Genomic DNA, 14,755 nt, shown 5'->3' with positions numbered 1-14,755 from the left:
TTCCCAATTCATGTATCACAAGCTTAGAAGGTCTCCCATTCACTCTTAGTCTGTTACTGTTTACTCATTACCATGTGGAATCAATTGAAAAAAATGTCATTCTTAATTTGTAGAGTATTATTTCTGTTGTAGTATTATGCAGACAATGAGGAAATTGCAATATATTATCTCAGTAGAAGATCCTTCAATATTCACATAAATCCCTCACAGTAACACCTGTCTTACATTTATTAAATCTAATTTCAGGAGACATTCAATGACGACATGGAAAAGGAGAATGAAACATTATGGACAGAGTTTGTTCTCACAGGTCTCACATGCCAACCACAGTGGAAAATTCCTCTGTTCCTAGTGTTCTTGGTAATATACCTCATGACTATTATGGGGAACCTTGGTCTAATCACTCTTATCTGGAATGACCCCCGACTTCACATACCCATGTATTTATTCCTTAGTAACTTAGCTTTTGTGGATACTTGGTTATCATCCACAGTGACACCAAAGATGCTATTAAATCTTTTGGATATGGGCAAGGTGATTTCTGCCTCTGAATGCATGGTACAGTTTTTTTCCTTTGCAATCAGTGTGACCACAGAATGTTTTCTCTTGGCAGCAATGGCTTATGATCGCTATGTAGCTATATGCAATCCTTTGCTTTATCCAGTAATTATGAACAATAGACTATGCATTCGCCTATTGGCTTTGTCATTTTTAGGTGGCTTTCTTCATGCTGTAATTCATGAAAGCTTTTTATTTAGATTAACCTTCTGCAATTCCAACATACTATATCACTTTTACTGTGATGCTATACCAATGTTAAAAATTTCCTGTACTGATCCTTCTTTGAATTATCTGATGATTTTCATTTTCTCTGGCTCAATACAAGTGTTTACCATTATGACTGTTTTTATCTCTTATACTTTTGTTCTCTTTACAATTTTAAAAAAGAAGTCTGACCAGGGTGTAAGGAAAGCCTTCTCCACCTGTGGAGCCCACCTCTTTTCTGTGTCTGTGTACTATGGTCCTCTTCTCTTCATGTATGTGCACCCAGCATCTTCAGAAGTAGATGATCAAGAAATGATCCCCTCTCTGTTTTACACAGTTATAATCCCTGTATTAAATCCAATTATCTACAGCCTCAGAAATAAGCAAGTCATAGATTCTTTGAAAAAAATGCTGAAAATAACAGTTTAGGTTTCAATGATATCTGTTAATTTTACTAAAAATAGTAACATGGAGAAATTTCTGATTTAATGATTCAATTTCTTTCCCTACAATGTTGAAAATAACAGTTTAGATTTCATTAATACCTTTTAGCTTTATTAAAGTTCACAATATTGTGGAGGTAAATGTGGATTTTGAAACTATAAATGTGGAAGACATTATTGAATTGAATTTACATATGTAATTATCTCCTTAATACATTGGTAAATGCATCTGTATTCATTGATCATATGTGTATATTAAAAGTTTTAATGAAATGTTCTTATAATAAAGCAGAAAGGAAATAATTTATAGTTTCATGTTATTATATTATGCATATCGCCAATATTATGATTATTTTATTTCTCTCAAAAGCACCTGAGTGTGATAGAGAATAAATTCTGTTATTACACCTGAAAATCATGAGGTATTTGCTCTATGTTGTTGGTAGATGTGTTTGTGAATTCATTAAAGAACCTTCTGGAATACTGATGGCCATCAAATGTCTTCTTAACATATTTGATGTGAAATGGTGAATTTCAGTTTCTGCTGAAGAAATTGCTGAAGAAATCCAACACATGAACAGACAGATATTTGAACATAATCAAAGCACTAATGAAAATGCAGTCAAAGCCACAGAGTTAGAGCCAACCAGTATGAAGACAGCCTTAGCTTGTTGCACTTCTTGAATTAAGTCAAGAAGTGATTTATTTCTCAGAGAAAAATCCACAGGTTGATGCATTAAAAATGCAAGTAGATTCAAGAACCAAATAAATAAACCTAGAAAAAAAGAAAGGAAAGTGATATAAGGGGAGAAAATATTTTCATTCTTCCCCCCCAACCAAAACAAAAAGCTAATCCCTGAGCTTACAAAGAACAAACTATATTTTTAAGTAACCTCTAATAAATTTATTGATCTGACTTATACACAGGAAACTTTAAACAAAGATGACTTAAATGTAAGAAATGGTGAGGGTATTTGATAACAGATGCTGTGTGCTCATAATTGATGGAATTTTCTCTTCCAACACAACGGATACTAGTCACGAAGAAAGCTACCAGCTCATTTCCAGCATGATTTCTCTGTGTCACATTTGCATAGTTTATTGTGTTTTTATGACTAGATTCTGACCCTTTTGTTTTGGTGGATTATCAAGAACAATAGTGATAGCCTGTGGATTCAGAGAAGGTCAAAGGACAGTTTTTGGGAGTTGGCTTTTCCCAACATGTGGATCCCAGGGATTGAAGTCAAGTCATGTTTGGTGGCAATCACCTTATCCACTGAGTTATCTTGCTGTCCCTGAATCTTATCTTTTGAGGGTCAGATTAGAAAAAATAACAGGTGAAGGAAGAATAAATTTATACTTGGATTCATTATAGAATAAATACTATTTCTTTTAGCACTTATTGTTCTAAAAACCTTTGAACTTTGACTGTAATGTATATAGTTGACTCTGTGTCAGACACTGAAGTACATTGCATGTTTTCTCAGATTAGTTGGATATAATCTATGTATCATAGAACTTCTCAGGTTTCATAATCAGATGAAAGACACTCAGAGGCAGGTCTAGGTTGAAAGTATCCACAGGTCTATCTGGTGCCTTGTGATACCAGGCAGGTAGGTGTCATTAACATGAGCAAATGTATAATGGAGAAATGGGAGAGAAAGGGAAGCCAAATGGCTCACGTGCTATGGAAAGAGGTGGAATGGAAGAACTGAAGGATGTGAAGAGTAGGCAGATGTGGGCAGTCAGGGTGATATCCAGGGACAGGATGATGTCTGGACCCAGGTTATGGCCAAAAGCCATGTCTTGGGTCCATGGTCCTACCTCAGCCAGGGTCTATGTTGATATCCAAGGCCTATGTTGTCATCAAATCCCACACTTGGGGTCTGGGCTGCCACCTGTGGCCATGTTAGTGTCTGAGAGCTATGCTGGTGTTCAAAAACCATGCTGGCACTGGAGCCATGCTGACCTGAATGCACTGTGCTATATATCCCAGGGCCCTGGGGAAATCCAGCCAAGGGTCATTTCTGTGTTGTGGCCTTGTAGCAGTCAGGGTCTGTGTTGATGTCCATGGCTCCTATTGCCACTGAAAGCCTTGCAAAGACCTGGGTCTGGGCTGCCACCTTAGGCCAGGTGGGTGTCAAGGGTCATGCTGCAGCTGAGCCCATATAGATCTGGGTGGCCTGCACTGCCACAAGGTGACATCAGGCTCAGTCTGCAACAGAGGGCCATGTCTGGATCTGTTGCCCTTCAGTAGCCAGAGACTAGGTTGATGTCCGTGGTTCATGTTACCACCATAAACCACATGGATCCCTGTGATCTAGGCCACAGCCTGTGCCATGTTGGTGTCTGCCACCAGGGCCATAACAATCTGGGTGACCTGCACTACCACCAGTGTAATGGTGACATCTGGGACCAAGCTGTTGCCAAGGTCCATATCTGGATTGGCGGTTCTGCTGCATCTTGGGTCTGTGTTGATGTCCATCATGTCCTGTCATCATCACAGGTAGCCATAGGAACCATATGTGTTGAAGTCAGAGAGCCTTGCTGAGCTAGCCCCGCCATCACTGGTCCTAAGATAGCTGGTCTTGCCCAATGCTAGATTGCAGCAGAACTGGTCTTGCCCTTCATTAGAGAGTTAGCCCCTGCATTTAAGAAAGAGGATCTCACCCCTCACCATGGGAATGGAAGAGCTAGCCCTGATGTCACGGGTCTAGGAGAACTGACTCTGTCACTCATCTAAAAGGGGTGGACCCAGTGGGCTTTACTGACCATGTTCAGCTTTGGGTTGGCCCACTCTAATATCTATCCTATCAATGAACTGCTGGAGAGTGTGAAGGGTCAGGTACTTTGGAATGGTAGCCACAGGATTCCCCCAACTTGGGGCAACATCAGGATATCTGAGAGGATGGCATGATAAGAGGCCACAGGCCTTGAACCAATGACTCATTGAAATTAACTTTTGCCGATGGGGCTGATTGGACAAAAGAATATGTTGCATGACACACTGCAGCTCCCAAGGCCACTAGGATGAATAAAGAGGTGTTAGAGAGGTGGAAGAAAACAAGGAGTGAGGTAGGTTTTGTTTGTTTGTTTTATTTATTTTTAGTTAATTTCTGTCAGGATAGGAGTTATTTTGGAGAGATGCTGCAGGGGTGAGGCACAGATATGGTGGGACTGGCAGGTAATCAGGATTGGAATGTATGATGTGAAATTCCCAAAGAATCAATAAAGAATTATGTTATATATAAAAATAGATAGAAATATACTGTCACTATTATTTGTTTCTTTTAAATATAGGCCATATGCAAGGTACCTTTTCAGAGGAAGTAAATATCTTCAGTAGAGCAAATAAACATTTTGTATGGATTTTACTTGAAAATCATGTTATCATATTCCATACTTTAAATTAAATATTCCATTAAGTAATATATGTGCTTTTAAGTATTTTCTTTTAAACTGAAAACATCATCTTCAAATGTCAGCTGTAGAGGGTATATTTCCAAATATTTCAGGAAACTTTTATAACAAGCATAAGAATGGAATCATGTTAATGGACCAGATAATTTGGTAAATTTCTAGGAGGTTTAAGTACTGGTTGTTTGGAGGATGAATCCAAACAGAGAAATGTCTAGATCAGGAATGTATAAGGCTAGACTGTAGAGGGCTGTGGATTACTGAGAGGACTCAAAGCTTTCCCAGTCTCTCAAGGACATAACAGCGAGAACTTTGCTTATTTTCTTGTATTCCCCAAATGACCCTTACACAGTATGACATTGTTTCATCATATCATTGCTTGAAAATTTTAAAATGAGTTTAAAGATCCCTCATTGTAAATGACACATATCAATAACTTTTAAATATCACTGATTTCTTCATCTTCATGGCTCTTTATAGTTTCACACTTTTCCTTTTAATTCTAGAGATGTTAAAATAACCCCCTTCCAGCTGTGCCACTGTCTCTTCCATACTAACCCACACCATATGGTTCCTTTAGAGTAGCTTGATGTCTTTTCATTAATGAAGACCATCAGATTTCCCAAGAAAAATGAAATAAAACTTGACAGGCTCTCAGAGGCTCTGGGGTCTGTGAAAGGCACTGGCTTCTCCTTATTCAAGAATGCCTTAAATAAAAACACATTCTGCTAGTTAGCCTGTGGTCATATTTAGTTTTGGTTAGATTCATTCCACCTTTCCATTTCTGTCTCTTTTCATGATTGATGTGTGAGTCCAATCCCTACACAAACAGACTTTACTATTTGCCTCATCAAGCGGAATAAAATATTATCAAATAAGTTAATTCAAGAAATCACCTGTGCTCAGCTACAGAAGTTTACTGCTGCTATGTAGTGAATGAGATAGTTCTTAGTCTCAGGCTATGAAAGTTATATCAACAAAAAGGCATAATATTTAACACTTAATTGCAGACAGAGAGTCTACATTATTTGCATTTAATATATTCAGAATACTAAATCAAAGATCATGCAAACATATAAAATATCCTCACTTAGTTTCCTATTTAATTATCATAGTATACATGGGATATTGAATTAAATTCTGCTATAAGTATTTGCAGAGTATGTAGAAATAAAAGAATTGGCTAGTTACTAATGATGAGCCAGAAAAGTGAGGACTGTTTTATGGAAAAAAATATATCAGAAAATATCCAAATTTAACCTTCCTGAATGAGTCCATTTTGTTAAAAAGAAATTTTTATGAAATCTAAACATTTCTCTTGAATTTTTTTCTAACAGAATCTATGACTTGCTTATTTCTTAGACTGTAGATAATTGGGTTCAGCACAGGAATTATGACCGTGTAAAATAGGGAGTCAATCATATTCTCATCGTCTGCTTGCCTAGAGGCAGGGCGTACATACATGAAGAGAAGGGGGCCATAATACAAAGACACAGACAGGAGGTGGGCTCCACAGGTGGAGAAGGCTTTCTTTATGCCCTTGAAAGACTTACTCTGTAAGATTGTAAAGAGAATACACGTGTAAGACACTAGAACAGTCACCATGGTGGATACCTGTACGGTACCAGCTAAGGCGAACACCAACAGAAAGCTAATGGAAGTATCAGAACAGGAAATCTTTAAAAAAGGCATAACATCACAATAAAAGTGATGTATTACATTGGAATTACAGAAAGTCAGTCTGACTAAAAATACTTCATGAATGAAGGCATGAAGAAAACCACCTACAAATGACAAAATTACTAGCTGGAAACATAGTCTATTGGTCATAATCATTGGATAAAGCAAAGGTTTGCATATAGCTACATAGCGATCATAAGCCATTGAAGTCAAGAGAAAGCACTCTACACTTGCACTGAAGGCAAAGGAAAAAAATTGCACCAGGCATTCAGGAAGAGAGATCTTTGTGATCTCGAATGACAAGGTGATTAATAATTTAGGTGTCACTGTAGATGATAACCAACTATCCACCAAGGCTAAGTTGCTGAGGAATAAGTACATGGGGATGTGAAGGTGAGGGTCACTCCAGATGAGAGTGATCAGACTAAAGTTCCCCACAATGGTGATGATGTAGACCATCAAAAACGCCAGGAACAGGGGGACTTTCCACCGGGGTTGATGTGTGAGTCCTTCTAGGACAAACTCTGTCAGTAGCGTTACATTCTCCACTTCCATGTCCTTCAGGGATGTTTCCTGAAGCAGATATAAAAGAGATTGAAGATTGTCGGAGGAGGCTTGACATAAAACTATGCATTTATGTGAATACCCTCTCTATTTAGCATATGATAACTTTTAGAAATTAGGGAAAATTGAGTGACTACCCTATCTCCATAGGTTAAAACAAAATATTTTTTCTTTTAGGTGCACTCAACAGTTTCCATAAATCTAGCACATACTAAGAATGACTTTTCCTTCTCCAGTGGATTTCTACATATTCCCTGAATGAGATAATTTCAATTTTTTCTCCAATAGTTTTCTTTTAGAAAATTACTGAGTAATTTTGTGAAGCCAAGGAAACAAGCTGTCTAAATAACCAGTAACTGTAGTGACTAAGTATGTTTTAGTTGGGTTGGGCTGTGTTCTGTGCAATAACAAATCACAATATAATTTAAAGTTCTAAATTTCATTTTTGGTTATAAATGGTAGAAACAGCAGCAGAGACTTTTTCTGTGTATTTTCTGATACATAGGTACACGTATGTGTTTGTGTGACTTAATTGCTATCAGAAGTAGTTGAAAATTTAAGAGATAACTTTGACTTACACAGTAAGTTTGTATTTGAATATGCATTTGATCTTTCAATCAGAATCAACGAAGAGGTATATTTTATAAGAAAATTATGAGTTTTAAGTTAATATTCTGGTTATCTCATGAAGTCATTACAGATACGTTCACAAATAATTAAAAACCATTTATGGAATGTGAATCTTCCAGATACCTATTTTTCTTTTCTGGAGGCACACATAGAATTCTCAAAAGAGCTTCACACTCCTACTTATCTATTTGGACATCTTTTCATCACAATTTTAAATTATGAATTAAGCAAACATTTTTACTTTCTTCATAAACAATATGAATAATACAAAATCATTTTTCTTACTCATATATCTTGAAAGATCTCAGAAAGAATGTCTAAGGTCTTAGGTTACATACAGTAGAAAAGTCCAATGCTAGCACAGAAGTGAGGGGAGTGTGGGCAACAACGCTTCACTTCCATTCTTACTTCATCTTGGAGACCGTGCATCTCAAACTGAGGAAATATCGGGTATATAAAATGTCTCCAAGACAAGAGCTCACCAATTGGACAAGTACATGCCCTTGTTGAAAGACAAAGGCACAGAAAAGTAAATTATCCAAGGGAGCGGGAAAAGTCCCTCTAGGACAGTGACTGTTCTCCTGGGTATTGTAGAGTTGAACCAACCACAGAGAAGTTCAAACAGTTCCATTGGGTTTTATAGCCTCAGAATCAAAGACATCAGGTAGTTTTATATTTAAAAAATGATATTGTATTATACCATCCTATCAAAAAATCAAAAAATAAATAAAAAACATCCTATCTTCTAATTCAAGTGATACCTCTCATATGTTTAGGCAATATATAAAATACTTTCTTTGTACTTCAAGTTCAATAGCTGTGTCTGAGCTACTCAAAACATAATTTTAGTAAGACCAAAGATCTAGACTCTTTTCAGGAGCCAATTATAACTGAATTGGTCATGTAAACTGTGACAGGACTGGATGTAGCGCCACCAGTTTAAACTGAAACGGGAAATTAAATAAGGTGACTGTCATAGAGAAGGAGAAAAGCCAAAAATCCATTCCACGTAGAGGGATACTCTCTCAGCCTAGACACATGGGGGAGGCCTAGGGCCTAGGCCCTGCCCCAAATGATATGACAGACTTTGATGATCTCCCATGGAAGGCCTCACCCCTTCTATGGAGCAGAAGAGAGATGGGATGAGGGTCAGTGGGGAGCACAAGAGGATGGGAGGGAGACGGAACTGCGATTGATAGATAAAATAAGATTGTTTCTAATTTATATAATGTGGAGTGTAATTTAACTCTGCTTCCATTTTTGTGTGCACCGTGTGTGTGTGTGTGTGTGTGTATATGTGTGTGTGTGTGTGTGTGTGTGTGTGTGTGTGCCTCTGTGCTCTGTGTGTGTTTGTGTGTGTAAAACATAAACATTGCTAAAAGAAATGTGGCCAAGTCAGTCACTATTATGGTTGTAGGGCCCATTTATCACTTCATGTCAGTAGTATTTATTTTATTTAGTGTAGATATTTCTACTTTGCTTGGATTCTACTTTCTTGGGTATAGCTTGCTTTCATTTTATTTCTGGTCTGAATATATCTGTTTATGTGATATGAGTTTCTTACTGAGAGCAATTTATTGGGATTGTTGACTGTTCGATCAACTGGTGCATGTCTTTGAAGTGAGAGCCAAGACCATTATCTTTATTTAGAAGGAATTTACTAATTCCCTTTATATTGTTTTCCTTCTGGTTGTCTGCCATAATTTCTTTTATATTTTCTGCCCCTCTCATCTCTTTCTCCTCACTCATCTCAGAGGTGTAATAGTGTAGTGATTAATCATGGCTGTTTCTTTCTTAATTTTCTTTATCTCTTCTTCTAGTAAGATTTTTGTTTCTTTCGTGTATTCTTGTTATCAAATCTGTAATGCTTCCTTATTTATCCCTATGTAGACTGCTTTAATATCTTCTGTAATACTGGCTTCACAGTCACAAATCTCTTCAATTTATGTTTGTAGTAGAAACATTTTATTTCTCAATCTTTAGAATAAATCTTTTGGATATGTTTATCTAGGTCAGCAGTTGCTTTTTTCTGTTATTGATGTTTATTCTTTCACAATTTGATGGATATATAGAATGTATTATGACCACTCCCTCTCCTACATCCTCCTCTATTCCCATCCCCACTATTCCCTTTCCTTTTGGTTTTCTTTTCTGACTGTTTAACCAGGGCCATCTTTGTGATCATTGGCTTAGAGCTATCACTGGAGCCTCCTAGGCTCACCAGTGGCTGCACAGTTGAAGGAAATGATTGCTTTCTCTTCTTTAATCTGTTTCTTTATGACATGAAACACATTGTGCCACACCATAACAACCTTTACAGCTCATACTGAAAAAAAAAATGCTGGCATTCTTGTGGATTTGCCAGAGAATATACTTTCATCCTCTTTTAACTGGTCTGTGGATGCCACTCAGCAGTACCTCATGAAGGCATGGCACTGAGGCAGTTGACTACTAGTGTCACTTCTCCTTCAACAAGGTCATACTTCCTAGTCCTTCCCAAACAATTCTACCAACTGTGGGACTGAGTATCCAAATATATGAGTCTATGGGGTTCATTCTCATTCAAACCTCCGCATCTTTGTCAAATGTGGTATGTGGGCCTGATGGCCAGCTCTATTCAGATAGAAGGAAACAAACAACGGTATTGACTAAAATACTATTAAAAATTCAGATGTTGAAATATGATCTTAGTCATAATACTGTTAACAAAAGAACAAGGGGGGCATAAACATAGAATAAAGATAATTGTTAAAACTAAAGGAATTATTGAATGCCAATTATCTTGGCATATGCAGTGGTGAACAATAATTATACACAGTGTGGGGCTGAGGGGATGGTTCAGCAGTTAAGCCCTTGCTGCACAAGCATAAGGGCCAGAGTGTGGATCTCCAGAAAACCATAAAAGTTCCTAGTGTTGTGATAGCTCACCTGTGATTCCAGTCTTCAAAGGCAGAAAATTTCAGAGCAAGCTGACTAGCAAGACTCACCATGCCAAACAACTCTGGTTTTATTGACTTTGCTTCAGTGAATACAATATAAGAACAATATAGAATGATTCCTAACATCAGTCTTGGGCATACACATCCTCAGTCCCATTTGTGTTCCTGCATACACATAAACATACATATACACACATACCTCATTCACACACATTTGCAAACTGTGGTGCTGGGGGACTTAGAGGTTCTTGCACTCACAGAAAAGCACCAGGGAAACCAGAAATAGTAAACATGCAGGGTTGTTTCTTCAAAAAAGAGATGAATAACCTGTTTTCTGTCCAGAATGCTAGGAATGGAGGTGGCTAATAGCCTAGAAGACTCTGTGCTATGGGTAGGACCAGGGCCACATCTGGCTCTCCTAGGCTTCCAGTAACAGGACCAGAGATGGTTAATAATCTAGGTTACTTCGGGGTTCTGTGTGGCCAGGGTCTCTGCCATGCTAACAAGAGGAAGATGGTTGATAGCCTAAGTTACCTAGAGATCAATGTTTCCTTTTTATAAAACCTTTAGTATATGGGGTTGAGAAGCAAAAACATTTTATACAATGTATTCTGATCATGGCTTTCTCTTCCCCAACTCCTTCCAGGTCCTTCCTATCTCCCCTACCCGCCCCCCCATCTCCATAACTCTACTATCATGACTCTATCTGGAATTCATGTAGTTGAACTTCTTTCAGTGGTAGCCATGATGCATAGTACTTTTTGCCTGGGCAATATACATCTTAGTAAAATCAGGATTCTCTATGGTGAGCCTCACTGTACCAGAAAAAAGTCCCTACAATGGATTTATGTGTGCCAGTTTTCTGATAAAGCTGTATGTGAATTCTTTGAAATCTATGTAGAGTTGAAATCCCCAGAAGATTTTTAGCTTATCCTCATAGCTTTTCCATGGAGCACATGCATTCTGTAATGGGAAATGGGCAGAGACATGAAATTCTTCTTCCCTGAAGGTTATTGGATTCTGGGCCTCTAATGGGAAGGAAATTCTGCCCACATTTTCTGAGATCTGTTTAGATAACTGAATATTTAATTGCCTTTGGGATTGGTGTTTGGATATGCCCCAGTTACAATAACCCTAACCCAAACCCTATTGCACTCTGATGAATGCTCTTCTTCCCCACAAAGTTTAATATGTACAAGCTAAACAGAATTTACTAATTTTTTGTGTCTACTATGCACATTTAGAGAAAGTCTTACTGTGCTTTTAAACTTCTCTGAGAAATTTGTCACACAAATACTTCAGTTCTTTGTTCAAAATATCTTCGTTTTACAAACATTACAACACAAACATAACTGATCCTAGATCTTCCGGCTCTAACAGAGGTTAAATAGCAGAGGTAAACTAGATCATAGGAATCAGGCATGCACAACAACAGGAGTCCCCAAAGACCTTCCCCATACTCACTCAAACAAACATGAAACTTGGCAGGTTGTGTATACTAGTCACATACTCATTGCTTAATGTCCAATTTCTCAATCAGGAAAAGAGTCATTTAGGGAAGCAAAACTGGCAGAAATCCAAACCAATTGCTTTTACTACCAGTGTAGTAATAGTTTGGATTATAACAACTTCACAATCATGGATACTTTGACACTCATCCAAAAGATAATAAAAGCCATTATCAGATCTAAACATTTCCTTTTAATGCTTTTATCACTGAGTCTTTGACTTGCTTATTTCTCAGACTGTAGATAACTGGATTTAACACAGGTATGATAACTGTGTAAAATAGAGAGTCCATCATGTCTTGATCATCTGCTTGTGGAGATGCAGGGCGTACATACATGAAAAGAAGAGGACCATAGTATAAAGACACAGATAGGAGATGGGCGCCACAGGTGGAGAAGGCTTTCTTTATTCCCTTGAAAGACCTGCTTTGTAAGATTGTAAAGATGATACATGTGTAAGAGACTAGAACTGTTACCATGGTGACTACTTGAATGGAACCAGCCAAGATAAACACCAATAGGAAATTAATGGAAGGATCAGAGCATGAAATCTTCAACAACGGCATAATATCACAATAAAAGTGATGTATTATGTTGGAATCACAGAAATTTAACCTCAATAAAAAAATCTCATGAATTAATGCATGAAGAAAGCCACCAACGAATGACAAAATGATTAGCCAGAAACACAGCCTATTGGTCATGATTGCCGGATAAAGTAGAGGTCTGCAGATAGCCACATAACGATCATAGGCCATTGCAGTCAAGAGAAAACATTCTGTGGTTGCGCTGATTGCAAAGGAAAAGAATTGTGTCAGGCATTCTGAGAGGGAGATCTTCATGTTATGGAATAACAAAGTGACCAGTATTTTGGGTGACACAGTAGATGATACCCAAGTATCCACAAAAGCTAAACTACTGAGGAATATGTACATGGGGATGTGAAGGTGAGGGTCTTTCCAGATAAGAGTGATCAAACCGAAGTTTCCCATGATGGTAATGAGATACATTGCCAAGAAAACACAAAAGAGAGGGAATTCCCACTGAGTTTGGTGTGTCAGTCCTACTAGGACAAACTCTGTCAACAGCGTTACATTCTTCCTTTCCATGGCCTCACTGGATGTCCCCTGAAAAGAAAGGTAGTGAGCATAAAGACATTTCCTAAGTGACAGAAAGACTAAAAAAAATTGTGAAAAGGAAAGGGCCAGAGGCTTTATATGAAGATGTTTTGTAATCATGTAGTTCATTTAGAGACGCAAAGTTAGCTGTGAGCTAAATTCAAATATTAGTTTCCTATATAACTTGTGTAGTGAAACAAATTTGGATTTTAAGTTTTAATTGCAAACTTTGTGTTGTTCATAAATGCAACTAGCCAAATGCTCTTTTCATATTTTGATTTTTTCCTCCTTTTGATTGTTATAGAAATTAGGACGAATTTACTAAAAATATTCTGTGAATTTTGGAAACATAGAGGTCAAGTAGCTGGTCAATTGGCCAAAGAGAGAAAACATTTTATGAACCTTACAGATTTGGTTGATCAGTTGCCTCAAACAAACACAACTCAGAAACATAATTACAAATGGAATAATTTCCCAGCACTCTGTAGGACTTAAGAGATTTCAGAATGTGCAGTTTTCTATTTACCTGGACTTCTACAGGGATTTACAGATAACTCTAATCTAAGCCATTTCCCAGCTAGCCCGGGTCACTGTATCCTGCTTATCTTCAAAAATTTCTTCAGCTAAACATGCCTCTCCTGTGTATTCCTTCCCTTGCCTGTATTCAGCTATTCACTTGTTTATTTATGCTGACACAGGGTTTTGCCACGTAGTCCCGACTGCCCTTAAACACATAACAATCCATCAGCCTTCACCTCTCTACCGAGTGCTGGGATTAAAGGCATGTACCACTGTGCTGCGCCCTCTTTTCCTTGATATTTAAACAGAATGTGTGTCTTCCAATCTAGAAATCTAATCTACCCAATTAAAGCTGCCTTTACATCTTTTGAAAACATACTTTTTGTTTTCTTGCTATATGGGAATTACTTGAAAATATCTTCATCTCCAATATTTCTTTTGGAAGAATAATGTCAAGTCAAATGTAAAAGCCCAAACTGGCTGTATAACTAACCATTGATTTGAATTTGAGTCTGGATGGGTTTAGTTCTATGAAAGTTCAAGTCACAAAGTAATTTTGGATTCTAAAATACTTTAATGCATGCATACTTTTTAAAGTTATAGATGATGAGAAGAACAGTTAAGATGCATTTCCTGTATGATTTCTTGTGTGTGTGTGTGTGTGTGTGTGTGTGTGTGTGTGTGTGTGTAATATACAATGAAATTGTTACAAGAAGTATGCAAAAACCCAAGAGCTTATATTTTACTGCCACATCAAATATTAATTAAAATATATATTTAATTAAAGAGTGTGATCTTTGTATCATAAGACTCATTGTATGTACATTTTTTCAAATGAATTATAGTCTATAATTTATCAAAGGTTAATATAGTTAGGTTCACAGGTAATAAATGCCAATTAAAGAACAACTCAATCATCTAGATACCTATTTTGCTATCCTAGTCTTTACCCATAAAGTAAAATATATAATATTCTAATATTTACTTTCCTTTTTGAACAATTTATAAATATACTCTTAAGTTATGACATATTAAACAAATTTTTAACTTTTGCATAAATAGTATAACTATTATAAACACTATTTCTTTCTTACCCATATCTTAAATGAAATCAAGGAGAAGTAAAAGTCCTAGTTTCATAAAGTAAGAAAGCCCAATCTCAACACAGAAGT

General features: G+C 37.1%; 3 protein-coding genes across 3 annotated transcripts; 1 reads left to right on the top strand and 2 right to left on the bottom strand.

Annotated features, from left to right (window-relative positions):
- The first annotated feature begins 246 nt into the window (after window positions 1-246).
- LOC100767927 (olfactory receptor 183-like) lies at window positions 247-1,194 on the top strand. The gene has a single exon (XM_027413347.2). It carries the CDS (start codon window positions 265-267, stop codon window positions 1,192-1,194), a length of 930 nt encoding a protein of 309 aa, XP_027269148.1. The 5' UTR covers window positions 247-264.
- Window positions 1,195-5,930: 4,736 nt separating this feature from the next.
- LOC100767642 (olfactory receptor 5H2-like) lies at window positions 5,931-6,860 on the bottom strand. The gene has a single exon (XM_027413346.1). The coding sequence runs from the start codon at window positions 6,858-6,860 to the stop codon at window positions 5,931-5,933; it is 930 nt and encodes a 309-aa protein (XP_027269147.1).
- A 5,265-nt stretch (window positions 6,861-12,125) lies between these two features.
- On the bottom strand, window positions 12,126-13,079 carry LOC100768217 (olfactory receptor 5H8-like). Its single transcript, XM_027413345.1, has one exon. The coding sequence runs from the start codon at window positions 13,053-13,055 to the stop codon at window positions 12,126-12,128; it is 930 nt and encodes a 309-aa protein (XP_027269146.1). The 5' UTR covers window positions 13,056-13,079.
- Between the last annotated feature and the right edge of the window lie 1,676 nt (window positions 13,080-14,755).

This window comes from Cricetulus griseus, chromosome 4 (assembly GCF_003668045.3).
Source record: "Cricetulus griseus strain 17A/GY chromosome 4, alternate assembly CriGri-PICRH-1.0, whole genome shotgun sequence".
NCBI lineage: Eukaryota > Metazoa > Chordata > Mammalia > Rodentia > Cricetidae > Cricetulus > Cricetulus griseus.
Note: the sequence above shows the minus strand (reverse complement) of the source record. Positions and strands in the feature narration are given on the sequence as shown.

Coding starts and splice junctions, on each gene's coding strand:
- LOC100767927 (XM_027413347.2), top strand. CDS start 265: ATGGAAAAGGAGAATGAAACATTATGGACAGAGTTTGTTCTCACAGGT.
- LOC100767642 (XM_027413346.1), bottom strand. CDS start 6,860: ATGGAAGTGGAGAATGTAACGCTACTGACAGAGTTTGTCCTAGAAGGA.
- LOC100768217 (XM_027413345.1), bottom strand. CDS start 13,055: ATGGAAAGGAAGAATGTAACGCTGTTGACAGAGTTTGTCCTAGTAGGA.